The 14,457-nt window shown below is 39.5% G+C and overlaps 1 protein-coding gene across 1 annotated transcript; it reads left to right on the plus strand.

Moving 5' to 3' along the window:
* The first annotated feature begins 1,460 nt into the window (after positions 1-1,460).
* On the plus strand, positions 1,461-14,122 carry LOC116564331 (ATP-dependent RNA helicase glh-4-like). The gene is made up of 2 exons (XM_032297365.1): positions 1,461-1,469; positions 13,475-14,122. Exon 2 carries the CDS (start codon positions 13,530-13,532, stop codon positions 13,950-13,952), a length of 423 nt encoding a protein of 140 aa, XP_032153256.1. The 5' UTR covers positions 1,461-1,469; positions 13,475-13,529; the 3' UTR covers positions 13,953-14,122.
* Positions 14,123-14,457: the final 335 nt, after the last annotated feature.

Below are 14,457 nucleotides of genomic sequence, written 5' to 3' on the forward strand. Positions count from 1 at the left end.
TTTTTGCTTAAGATTATCTTGACTATACAGGATCTTCTTTGACTCTATATGAAATTTAAAATAGTTTTTTTTTCTAATTCTGTGAAAAATATCTATGGTAGTTTGATGGGAATAGCATTGAATCTAAAAATTACTTTGGGCAGTATGGCATTTTCTGATTATATGATTTCTCCTATCCATGAGGATGGAATGTTTCTTTGTTGGTGTCCTCTCTTATTTCCTTGAGCAGCGATTTGTAGTTGTCCTTGAAGAGGTCCTTCACATCCCTAGTGAGCTGTATTCCTAGATATTCTCTTTGTAGCAATTATGAATGGGTGTTCATTCAAGATTTGGCTCCCTGCTTGCCTATCATTGGTATAAAGGAAGGCTTGTGATTTTTGTACATTGATTTTGTATCCTGAGACTTTGCTGAAGTTGTTTATCAGATCAAGAAGTTTTGGGGCTGAGACAATGGAGTTTTCTAAATATAAAATCATGTCATCTGCAAACAGAGACAACTTGACTTCCTCTCTTCCTATTTAAATATCCTTTATTTCTTTCTCTTCCCTGATTGCCCTGGCCAGAACTTCCAATACTATGTTGAATAGGAGTGGTAAGAGAGGGCATCCTTGTCTTGTACCAGTTTTCAAAGGGAATGCTTCCAGCTTTTGCCCATTCAGTATGATTTTGGCTGTAGGTTTGGCATAAATAGCTCTTATTATTTTGAGATATGTTCCATGCAAAGACACACAAAGGCTCTAAACCAAGGGAGGGAGGAAAATTTACAAAACAAATAGAAAGCAAAAAAAAAAAAAAAAAAAAGTAGGGGTTGCAATTCCTAATCTCTGACAAAACAGACTTTAAATACTGATCAAATAGACAAAGAAGGGCATTACATAATGCTAAAGGAAACAATTCAACAAGAATATCTAAGTATTCTGAATATATATGCACCCAAAACAGAAGCACCTAGTTTCATAAAACAAATTCTTGAGCCTAAGACCTACACAGACACAGCCTTCCATACAATAACAGTGGGAGACTTGAACACTAACAAGGATATTCAGGACTAAACTCTGCTCTGGATCACGTGGACCTAGGAGACATCTACAGAACTCTCTACCCCAAATCAACAGAATATACATTCTTCTCAGTGCCACATGACACTTATTCTAAGATCAACTACATAATTGAATTAAACCACTCCTCAGCAAATGCAAAAGAACTGAAATCATAACAAACAGTCTCTCAGACCACAGTGCCATCAAATTAGAATTTAGGATTAAGAAACTCACTCAAAACTGCACAATTTCATGGAAATTGAACAACTTGTTCCAGAATGACTCCTGGGTAAATGATGAAATTAAGGCAGAAATAAAGAAGTTCTTTGAAAGCAACAACAACAAAGAGACAACATACCAGGATCTCTGGGATACAGCTAAAGTAGTGTTAAGAGGGAAATGTATAGCACTAAATGCCCACATAAGAAAGTTAGAAAGATCTCAAATTGACAACCTAACATCACAACTAAAAGAACTAGAGAGGCAAGAGCAAACTAATCCAAAAGCTAGCAGGAGACAAGAAATAACTAAGATCAGACAAGAATTGAAGGAGATAGAGACATAAAAACACTCCCAAAAAAATCAATGAATTCAGGAGCTAGTTTTTTGAAAAAATTAACAAAATAGATAAACCCTAGCTACACTAATAAAGAAGAAATGAGAGAAGAATCAAACAGACACAGTAAAAAGTTATTAAAGGAGATATCACCACTGACCACACAGAAATACAAACTCAGAGAATACTATATTACCTCTATGCCAATAAACTAGAAAGTCTAGAAGAAACGGATAAATTCCTGGACACATACACTCTCCCAAGAATAAACCAGGAAAAAGTCAAATTGTGATATTGTGCCAGAATTGCTAGCCTTTGCTTTAGTTATTTAGTAATAACTAAAATAAGCAGCCCAGGATAACTAAGATCTGTGTGTAAACAAATGCTTATCTTGACTTCTGTAAACCACTGAAGTAACAAACAGAATGACAAAAGTCCCCTGGCCCTTGGAATGTCCGGAGACCCCCACCCTCGTCTCCACCCAGGAGGTGAATCACAGAATCCCCTAGCTCTTGAAATGTCCAAAACCTTTTCATCCCCATCCCCGCTCCTCACCCCCACTCCCAAGGTGGTTTTTCGGGTATAAAAAGTCTTGGCACCCTCCTTTTGACGCCACAGGTTGGAGAGACGTGAGTCCTCTGTGGTTGCCGGCATAAATGACCCTGCAATCTGGCATACTTTTGTCTTGGTGCTAACTTTCTACGCTCGGTCCAACACAACAAAATCACAGAATAGACTAATAACAAGTTCTGAAATTGAGGCAGTAATTAATAGCCTACCAACCAAAAAAAAAAAAAACCCAGGACCAGACAGATTCACAGACCAATTCTACTAGAGGTACAAAGAGGAACCTGTACCATTCATTCCCTCTGAAACTATTCCGAACAACTGAAAAGGAGAGGCTTCTTTCTAACTCATTCTATGAGGCCAACACCATCCTGATACCAAAACGTGGCAGACACACAACAAAAAATACAAAACTTCAGGCCAATATCCCTGATGAACATCAATGTGAAAATCCTCAATAAAATATTGGCAAACTGAATCCAGCAGCACATCAAAAAGCTTATCCACCACGATCAAGTTGGCTTCATCCTTGGGATGCAAGGCTGGTTCAACATACGCAAATCAATAAACATACCATATAAACAGAACCAAGGAGAAAAACCACATGATTATCTCAATACATGTGGAAAAAGTATTGATAAAATTTAATATCCATTCATGTTAAAAACACGCAATGAACTAGATATTCATGGAACATATCTCAAATTCTTCTTAAACTTTTCTAAAGCTTAGAACTAGAGGGAATACTGTCAAACCTATTTTTGAGGCCAGCATCGTTCCTATATCAAAGCCAGACACAATTAGAAAACTACAGGCCACTAAGATGAACATAGATGGAAAAATCATCAAGAGAACACCAGCAAAATGAACTCAAGAACACATCAAAGAAATTACACGTAATGACCAAGTTGGATTTATCACTGTCTCCACACTGTTTTTATCATGAAACAATGGTAAAGAGACTAAAGAGACAACTTAAATACTGGGAGAATAGATTTACCAACCATAGTCTCTGTTAAAAGGTTAATACCTAAAATATGTAAGGAATTCAAACAACCCAATAGCAAAACAAAATAATAACCTGATTAAATAATAGGTAAAGAACCTCAACTGACTTATATCCAGAGAAGACATAAAAATGGCCAACAAGTATATGAAAATGTGCTCAACATCACTAGTCTTCAGGGAAATACAAATCAAAGCCACAATGATTTACCCCCTAACATCTGTTGGGATGCTTATTATGAAAAAGACAAGAGATAAGTGGTGCTGAGGGTGTAGAGAAAAGGAAACACTTGTAAACTATTGGTAGGAATGCAGATTTAGGTAGTCACTTTGGAAAACTTCACAGAGCTTCCTAAAAGAAATTCAACGTAGAACTACCATATAATAATTCATGTACAATTACAATAGTAATCCCTCTTCTGGATATATCCCCAAAGGAAATGAAATCACCACCTTATAAGGATATCGGTGTGTCCATGCTTATTGTAGAATTATTCTCAATAGCCAAAGTAGGGAAACGACCTAAGCATCTACTGATAGAAGAAGGGATAAAGAAACCATGGTATCCATATACAACAGAATACTATCTGGCCTTAAAAAAGGGAGATCCTGCCATTTTCAGCAACATGGATGGATTATGTTCAGTAAAATAAGCTAGATATAGGAAAACAAATACTACATGAACTCACTTATATGTGGAATCTTAAAAACATAATAATAAACACAAAGCAGCAGAGTAGAATGGTAGTTAGGAAAGGTACAGGAGAAATGGGAGATCTAGGCCAAAGGGTATGAATTTTTTATTTACACAGGATGAATATGTGTAGAGAACTAGCATACAGCATAAGCACCGTAGTTGATGATATTGAATTGTATATACTGGAAATTTGTTAAAACAATACATTTTAGATACCCTTACCACACACACACACACACACACACACACACACACACACACACACACGTCAAAAGAAAGGGTGACTATGGAAGATGCTGTAGTAATTTATTAAAGTATTTGACTGTTATAAGCACTTCACCATGCAGATGTATGCAGAAACATGTTGTATACATTACATTTATACAATAAAAATATTACTCATCATTATTACTGAAAAATAAAATTATTTTTCATAGAAACTTAAAATATAAATTTTATTAAGATAACTGTATACATATTTTAAGCATTTCTCAATATTAATTTTTAACATGGTGAATATTAATAGAACCCTTATAAATAATTACTAAAAATAAAAACGTCTGCCCCATTATACTGAGAGATCTTCAGGGAAAATATTCTAGTAGTCCAGTTTCATTTTTTTTTTAACTTTATAGTTTTTGCGGTCATAGTTACCAAGTCAAAAAGAATTTGCCTATGAATCATCGGTTATTTCAGTGTCCTAGGCATCTCTAAAAATAAGCTGCCAGACAACCTGAACTTGGAAAAATATTGAAAATTTCCCCATTCAGATGTATTCTTTTTGTTCACTGGTAACTGTAGGAATTTTTAGAAATCAAGTTGCATTCTCGATGTTCACTGCATTCAACAGCATGGATGTCATGAAAATCTTCCCTTATTTATCTGTATGCCTAATCATTCAACTGTAGTATGAAGTAAATACTCAATAATTCACTTGAAATGCTCCTCTCTAGTTACTGCAGATTTCAGTGTGATTATTTAAATGTCTCCCAATGAGGCAGAGTAGGATGATTACCAACCACCTGCCCATCTAATATATTCCTCTAGAAAGGCATCAAAACTCATATGCTTGCAGGTAAGAAGCATGATATAATTATTTCATTTTACTTTAATAAATAATGCTTCAGTTTACTACTGTGAGCCAGGGAGGATTGAAGAGAAAGTGGAATGGACTAAAAACTCTGAGAAATAAAGTACAGCTAAGGAGACAGCCAGAGAAGTTGTAGTTCTGAAATTGGCTGCCTTGTCTCAAACACTGAGAGAGTTTCTTTCTCATAGAGATTAGCTTATTTTTCTCACAAAGGTGGAAGGGGACATTTGGAAATTTTTTTAAAAATCACACACTGGTGTATAGGAAGAAAAATTTAACAATACAATGAGACTCCTAGATCTTTCACACTGATATGAATTAAAACATAAGTCATGTCTATCCTGACAAAGACCAAATACACAATTATATAAGCCAATATTCATCATCTTTCTCAACATCATCATCCACTGAATGTTTACTGTGTGCCAACAAGTTAAGTGCTTTCGAGGCAACCTCACAAAACCTTTATGAGCCAGGTACTTTTATGAGCCCCTTTTTTCAAATGAAGAAATTAAAGCCTATGGAAGTTGTAAATAACTGGTCCAAAGTGGCTAAGCTACTAAAATCCTCTCACTCCAAAGTCCCAGTCTTCCTAAAGAGCAAAGAAGACATTAACGTGGCCCTAGAATAAAAATACTGTGTAGTATTTGGATAAGAAAATGAGCATTACAGGAAGGAGAAAGCACACAGGATGAAAAGAGAAGAAAACAAGTTATGTTTGTGGTATAACTAGGAGACTGACTGAGTCAGTGGATGATTTGTATTGAGAAATGGTAGGAAGCAAGCTAGAATAGAAGACTGGGGGCAAATCAGTCAAATAGATTTAAATGCCAGTCTAAAACCCAGAGGAATTGGAAGCCATTGCACATTTTTTATCAGAGTCCAATACTTGAATAATCTTGTGCTTGTTTTAGGAAATCACACAAGATCATCAGAATTTACAGCTAAAATTAATTTTATTGACAATCTGGTTAAATACCTTTAATTTAGACATTAGGTACTGAGGTTTATGTTAAGGATCCATACTCTTTGCCACTTAAAAGTCAAGATAAGCGAACATTATATTTAGCTGAGAAAAGAAATAGTAACTGCCTTTTGAATATGAACCTTTTAATCACTGTTACATTGTTTTGTTCCTTGAGAATCCGTGATCTTCTAAAGAGAACAGATTCCTATTTTTATGGTAGGAACTTTATGAATGTAGACACTTAGTGAAGAAGTAATATAAGTAATACCAAACACATAAAATGGATTTAGGAGAAGTAAGTGACATGAATTGGGGGAAGGTCATAGGCCCATTTTAGCCATGTTCCCCAAGACCCCCAGAATGCCCTTCACCCATAACTACTCACTGACATGGTGGCTTTCAGGTGAATGCCATGGAGATTGCTGGGCAAGGAGCATGGAGAAGACCAATCAGAAAATGCCTCGAGTCACTTGCCTATGTAAAATATCTCCCCTTTCAGGCTCTTTGCATTCTGCACTTTCTCAATATTCAGCGACATCAGATCCTCTTCTTGTTTCATTTCATTCTTTTTTTTTTTTTTTAAGAGATAGCGTCTCACTGTATTGTCCAGGATTGCCTCACATTCTCAGGCTTGCCTCCAACTGCCAGGGCTAAAGCCATTCTCCCGCCTCAAGCCTCCTGAGTAGCTGAGACTACAGGCTCATGACACTGCATCTGGCTCTTTCTCTTAATTCTGACCACTGACTTCTAGAATTTCCTGCTACATTACACTGTAATGTGAATTTATATGTATTTATAGAGGCTGCCAAGAAACAGTCCCAGAAGTGTTGTGTTCCAAATCTGAGAACAAAACTTTGGTTTACTTCATGTATTGTTTGATTTTTAGGCTAGGGAAGCAAATGCATCCTTAAAACCAACTTATGCTCATCCTGCCTCTGGGAAGTCTTCTCCAACACAGACTTCTTCAAACACAGAAATTATATCTCTAAAAAAAGGTGTGGAAAAGCCATGTCTGATAAATTTCAGTTCTCATAACATAGGAGTTAAGAAAAAGTAAGCAATAAAAATGTCATTGAATATATGCATTCACATGTGAGGCAAACATAAATAATGCAAATAAAAGTTGGGAAGCCTACCCACTTTCAAAACAAAACATTGATGAACTTTAATGTTTTTGCTATATTCTTTCTGCTGAACCAGCTTCTTCAGATCTTTAAGAAATATTGCAATAGTATGGAGATCTAAGGAGAACACAGATCTATAATAACATAGGCCTGAGATCTAGAACATAGATATAAGATCTATGTTCTCCTCCATATTTTATGTTTTGCTTCTTAGAAAGGACTTGAAGCAATGCTTACTGGTTTTTAAGTTATTGTCTTTTGTATGAGCATTTTCTCTTGTTTCACACACATCTTCACCAAAAAAATAAAAATAAATAAATAAATAAATAAATAAAGGCTTTGTTACTTTTTGTTTGACTTCCTTTCCAATTAACTTGGTGCATTAGGGTAGGGTTTAGCTGTATTTTCTCCATAAACTGAAAGGGTATACATATTTTCTCTGTGGACAACCCAACAGAGCCACCATCATTTGCTAAAGAACCTTTGCTATATGTTTTTGTGTTCACATGTACTCAATTAAATGTGGCTTATATTGAAAATAGCACAGATGTTTTGTTACAAAACCAAGATTAGAAAAAGATTACTACAGCCAACTCCACATCATCTGTCTTGCCATTTAGTTTCTACCATTCTTTGAGTCAAACTATCAGCATTGAACATCTGTTTGCTTCCCATTATTCGGCATTTCTCTTTGGTGCTTCATGTCATTTCTTTTCTTTTATTTTATTTCTATTACAGTACCACTCTCTCCCCACAACTAGAATTGCTCAAATAATTAAATGACGACTACCCTGGTTTAGATAGGGCTCTTTCATATGTTTTCTCATTCAAGTTTTATAAAAACTCATTTTACAAGACCTTAAAATTATGTGATTCAAATTGGCAATATGTAGCAATATCTTTGATCCACCAATCCCACTCTTGGGAATTTATTCCAAGGATCAAAATGTATACACCAACTCCATATATTAAAATAAGTATTAATAATACCAGGTTTTTAAATGACCACAATGTCCAGTAATAGGAAATTGGTTAAATAAGTTATGATACATTTGCATGATGTAATAATGAATCCAATGGCCACGACATGTTAAGCATCAAAGGAAGCGTCTAAAACTATCTACATTATGACAGAAACTTGGATGTACACCAAAGAGCCAAAAGTGCATTTCACAAAATGGTAGGCTTATCAGTGCTTTTTATCTCTATCCTTTTCTCTTTAACTATAAATAGCATATATCTCATGTGAGATACATGTGTGTATATATCCATATGTATAAAATTTGTACCAAAACACATATCATAATTTTACTTTGAAGAAAAATGAAACTTATGTTACCACTTACATATGACCCAGAAATTTCACTCCTATGTATGTACCCAAAAGAATAAAAATCTGTGATCACACAAATATTTGTACATACATTCATATAGCAACATTACTAACAGTAGTCAAAAGGTAGAAACAATCCACATGTCAATGTGATGCATTTTAAAATGTGGTAGCCATACAATGCTTATCAGCCATAAAAAAGTAGTGATACACACCAGAGGATTATTTAACCTTGAAAACATAATGCCAAGTGAAAGGAGTCACTCAAGTAGACCTTACATTGCGATATGGTTTGGCTATGTCCCCACCCAAATCTCATTTTAAATTGTAGTTCTTATAATCCCTATGTGTGGTGGGAGGTAATTTAATCATGGGGGTGGTTACCCTCATGCTGTTCTAGTAATAGTGAGTGAATTCTCATGAGATCTGAAGGTTTTATAAGGAGCTTTTCAACCTTTTGCCTGACAAGTCTTTTTCCTGCTATTATGTGAAGTAGCACGTGTTTGCTTCCCCTTCAATCATGATTCTAAGTTTCCTGAGGCCTCCCCTGCCATGTAGAACTGTGAGTAAATTAAATCTTTCCTTTATAAATTACCCAGTCTTGGGCAGTTCTTTATAGAGATGTGAGAATGAACTAATATACATCACTATACAATAATTTTACTGAAATGTTTAGCATAGGCAATTCTACAGAGACAGAGAATATATCAGGGATTGCTTAGGGATGGGGGCATTGGGCAATGGGAGTGTACAAATAAAGGGCATGGAAATTTTTTGAGATGATGAAAACTACAGTTGACTGTAGGGATAGTTGTACACATCTATTAATATACTAGAAGCCATTACTGTATGTTTTAAATGAATTAATTGCATGATATATAAATTATAACTAATAAAGATTTTTTTAAAAAAAGGAAAAAATAACACATTTCCAGCAGCTTTCTTTTTGTTGGAAACAACTTTAACTTGCTTCCATAACAGACTGTTTTAGAAAAAACTCACAGGACTAGATTCCTTAGTTACTCAAATATAAAGCAAGTATACAACTCTTGACTTTGAAAAACTATGGAATCTCAACAATTTTCAGTGCAGAAGCTGCAGGTTGAAATATTATATATCCTGCATGTGAATGTAAATTGAGTATATTTACTTTTAGGATCACTTGCCTTTGGAAAGTTAGATCCTCTTCCCCCCATCCCCACATAAACATATTTAGTCCAAACTAAACATAGTATGAAATGTGTTTAGTAGTATGTTGGTATTACATATGAAGTTAAGACTAAATAGTTTTATCTTTTAGAAATGTACAATAACTACTGTGAATGTGTTTCTTGGGTCAGGGAAGCCTAATCACATCATTGTAGGTGGGGTATGGTGTTTTTATGAAGGAATGGCTACTAACACTGTCAAACATACAAGATCATTACATAAGCAAGACTTCCTTGGACAACAAGGGAGGGAACCTGCTATTCTTTCTGGCATCCAGGAAGGTTGTCTCCTGGTATACGTGGTACTAGATGGCAGAAGTTACTTGCTGATGGAGCTGAGATGTCCCTGACTGAGGAGCAACCTACCAGGAGGAAGACATGAACTCTCTGGTTTGTTTAGTATCTACACACTAAGAGAAACTATTTCTAATAGCAGTGCAATATACTTCCTCTATTGTGCTCTATGTATCTGCATTTACTCAAGTTCTATGACACAGCATAGCCTCACCTGAAATATAATTTGGGGAAATTAAATGAGGGGTTTATAATTATCCTATAAGTAAACTGATGGAGGAAGAGTATGACCCAGAGAAACCATTGGATTTAGTGAAGTACTCTAAGAATTCCACAGATTTAAAACAAAAGCAGAATACAATCCAACAAAACAATTCCCAAATACAGCCAATGTGTCAATTTGCAATACATGTTATGTGTATTGTATACATACATTATCGGGATTTCCAGAATTTTCTTGGATAAAAGAATTGACTGCCTCCTGTGATCTAAAGGATGGGATCTGAAATCATTATAATGTAGATATTTTAAATAAGGTCTCAAATGTCAAATACATAAGATAGGAAAACCTCAAAAGAAAAATTTATTTATTTTACTAAGAAAAATAATTACATGGATATAATATATCATCATCATTTCTCAGTTGTAAAATGACAGAGTTTTCTGTTTTCTTATTCTTACTTTGTTGTTGTTGTTGTTGTTTGACAAACAGTTTCACTCTGTCGCCCAGGCTGGAGTGCAGTGGCATGATCTCGGCTCACTGCAACCTCCTCCTCCCAGGCTCAAGCGATTCTTGTGCCTCAGCCTCCTGAGTAGCTCAGATTATAGGTGCAGGCTGCCACACCCAGCTAATTGTTATTATTATTGTTATTATTATTATTTTGTATTTTAGTAGAGATGAGGATTCACCATGCTGCCCACTCAAAATCATGGGCTAAAGTAATCTACCCACCTTGGCTTCCCAAAGTGCTGGGATTACAGGCATAAGCCATCATGCCCAGCCTCTTATTCAGACTTTCCTATGCTAAGTTTTTCAGCATGCGCTGCTGTAAAAGGCTGTATTGTGGCTGGGTGTGGGGGCTCACGCCTGTAATCCAAGCACTTTGGAGGCCAAGGCAGGTTGATCACCTGAGGTCAGGAGTTCAAGACCAGCCTGACCAACATGGTGAAACCCCGTCTTAAAAAAAAAAAAAAAAAAAAGCCTGCATTGTTTTTATAATCTAAACATAGAATATCTGTTATATTTTAAAATAATGTATTATGTTGTATATAATATGTTAGAGATAGATATAACTGTAGCTATATTATTCTTGTCAAGGTTAGGAAAAAAATAAAACTGCTCATTTGAACTTTGATAAGGTTTAACCTTTAGAAGGTTCATGTTCATATTGAAATTAATTCTGCCCTAGATCTAAATATATGGTTTATTTTGAACATGTCACTAAGACCTACTGTATTTTAAAATAATTAAAATATCCTTCCTAACTCTGCTCTCTTAACCTCATACTTGATTTCATTCAATTCCTCCTCAGATGATATGGGTTAGGGTTCCTTTATTCAAGAGTGATATCAAAATTATTTAGCAGAGTATATTTTGGACAGGATCAATCAGAACCAGATGCCAACTACTCAAGAAACTTACAGATCAATCAGAGCACATGCCACTTGTCTGGTAGAGGACTTTTGGCCCCGTTCCCCAGCCATGTGGAAAGGACCTAATTCCCGATAAGGAAGGCCCTTCCTCCCCCGCAGGGAGGGTCCCTGATCTCACTCTATCCTGGCCCGGCCCAAGACCAGCAACCTTCCCTCCCAGCGGCCCACTGAACCAATCACCACCCGCACCACCAGCTCTCCTACCGCCCCAGGCCCTTTGTCCCTATAAAGTCGACCGAACAAAGAAAGCGCGCGTGATTCCTCCCTTCCCGCTTGAGTCGCCCGGAGATCCCAATAAAGTCGGTACCGGTCACCATGCGTCCTGCCTCGAGTCTATTGAGCGCCTGCCTCCGTGGGTCGGGGTCCCACAGCCGGGGTCACACAAGTGGTGCCGAAACCCGGGAGCGCGGGCTGCCGGCCCGGCCGCAGCCCCCTCCTCCGGTGACCCTTTTTTTTTGATCCGACACCTCTACGCTCTGACTAAGGTAAGTTCATTTTTTTTTCTCCTGCCTTTCCTTCCAAGTGGTGTGCACAGTAGTCCCTCCCAATTCTCCGGACCCCTGGCCTAGCGTCGGCCGACCCGAGGAAGGTCCTCCGTTCCGGCTCCAGGAGCCCCTCCGGGAACTGCCAGACAGGGGACGCCCTCTCTGACTCTTTCCTCCATTAATTCTCTGGGTATCTGCAGTGCAAGGGGGACGCCTCTTCCTGCATCTACCCAGCCGTTGGCAGGGAACCACTGCTGCGCACGCCATGGGGAACGCGGAGTCCAAAATACCCCTTAACACCCCTCTTGGGTGTTTATTGCGAAACTTCTCCAAATTGGGATACTCTCAAACCCTGAGGCGAAAGAAACTCATTTTCTTGTCTCAAGCGGCATGGCCCCAGTATCAGCTCGATAACCAGTCACATTGGCCCCCAACTGGCACTTTCGATTCCAATATCCTTCATGACCTTGACAATTTCTGCCGCCGTACAGGCAAAGATCGTAAGGTGCCTTATGTACAGGCTTTTTGGGATCTCCGTACCCACCCGGACCTTTGTTCCACTTGCTCTACGCATCAGGTTCTTTTAGCCCAGGTCTCTCGCAAAACCTCCTCCGCTATCTCTATTAATTCTCCCCCGCCTTACTCAATGCAGGAGGATCTGCCTGAACATCTGTCTCCTCCCGCCAACCCTAGCAACCAGTTACCGCCAGTCGTTAGCCCTTCCCCCACTCCCTCCGCACTTCCTGCCTCAGAGGCCTCGCCTCGCCCTTCCCCCACTCCCTCCGCGCCTCCTCCTTTGGAGACCGCACCCTGTCTTACCTCCCTGGTAGCAGCCCATATCCGCTCACATCAGCCCACCCTCCTGGCTCCGCTTCGAGAGGTGGCCGGGGCGGAAGGTTTAGTTAGGGTACACGTCCCTTTCTCCCTCCAAGATCTAGCACAAATAGAAAAGCGCTTAGAGTCCTTTTCCGCCGATCCGTCTACATACATAAAAGAGTTTAAGTACCTCACTCAAACTTATGACCTCACCTGGCATGACATCAGGGTCATCTGCACCTCCACCCTAAAGGCCGAAGAACACGAGCGTATTCTGGCCGCTGCCCGGCACCAGGCGGACAAAGATCATGCCATAGACAATCAAATTCCTTTAGGCCCTGAAGTTGTCCCCAATGAGGACCCACAGTGGGATTATCAGGCAGGTCGGGGCTCTGATATACCCAGGCGGGACCGCATGATACGGTATCTCCTTCGAGGAATGGATGCCGTATCAAACAAGGTAGTCAATTATGATAAATTAAGAGAGGTCACCCAACTCCCAGATGAAAATCCCGCTCTTTTCCTAGGCTGCCTACAAGAAGCTCTAGTCCGATATACTCGGCTAGACCCTACATCCCAGAATGGGGCCACTGTCCTAGCCTCTCATTTCATTTCCCAATCTGCCCCTGATATCCGAAGAAAACTAAAGAAGGCGGAGGAGGGCCCCGAGACTCCCATCCAAAACCTGGTAAAAATGGCCTTTAAAGTCTTCAATGCCCGAGAGGATACGGCGGAAGCTGCACGCCAGGCCCGCCTAAAGCAGAAGGTGACACTTCAAACCCAGGCCCTAGCAGCGGCCCTGCGGCCTGCGGGGCCCCAAAGGCTCAAATCTGAATCCCGCGCCCCCCTGGGGGCCTGCTTTAAGTGCGGGAAGGAGGGTCACTGGTCTAGGGCCTGCCCCCAGCCACGGGCCCCAACGAAGCCTTGCCCTATTTGCCATCTCGAGGGACACTGGAAATCGGACTGTCCTAACTTCCCCAGGGTACCGGTTCCTCAAAACCAGCACACCGGGCGGAAGCAGTCGATGCCCGTCCCCGGATGGGAGACGCCTGTAAGTCAGGAGTCCACCTCTGGGGAGTCTCCACTTCCCCATTTAATGGGCCTGTTGGACAATTAGTGGGGCCCTGGCTCTTTGACCCCAGTTACCCTCGCTGAGCCCAGGGTCACTCTACAGGTAGCGGGTAAAAGTGTCTCCTTCTTGCTGAACACGGGGGCTACCTTTTCTGTCCTCCCTTCTTTTTCGGGCCCTATTATCCCTTCCCAGGTCTCGGTTGTGGGAGTTGACGGAACCCCCCAAGTCCCTAGCCAAACTCCGCCACTCACATGCTCTTATGCCTCTGTCCCATTTACTCATTCCTTCCTGGTAATTCCCAGTGCCCTTACTAGGACGGGACATTCTCTCCAAGCTAAATGCCAATATTACCCTCTCCCCCACTGCCCAGTGTAACCTCCTTCTTTTGGCACATGTCCCAGAGCACACACCCACAGCGGATTTGGCCACGCTACTCCCTGAAGTAAATCCCCAAGTCTGGAATATCAACAGCCCCACTGTGGCCGCCCACCATCGGCCTGTTAAAATTTTCCTCAAGGAATCCGCTCCCAGGTTTCTATCTCGTCCCCAA

Source organism: Sapajus apella, unplaced genomic scaffold, assembly GCF_009761245.1.
Source record: "Sapajus apella isolate SASKATOON/1434 unplaced genomic scaffold, GSC_monkey_1.0 scaffold37, whole genome shotgun sequence".
Lineage (NCBI taxonomy): Eukaryota > Metazoa > Chordata > Mammalia > Primates > Cebidae > Sapajus > Sapajus apella.

Excerpts from the sequence above, each read along its gene's own strand:
- LOC116564331 (XM_032297365.1), top strand. The coding sequence starts at position 13,530 with ATGGCCTTTAAAGTCTTCAATGCCCGAGAGGATACGGCGGAAGCTGCA.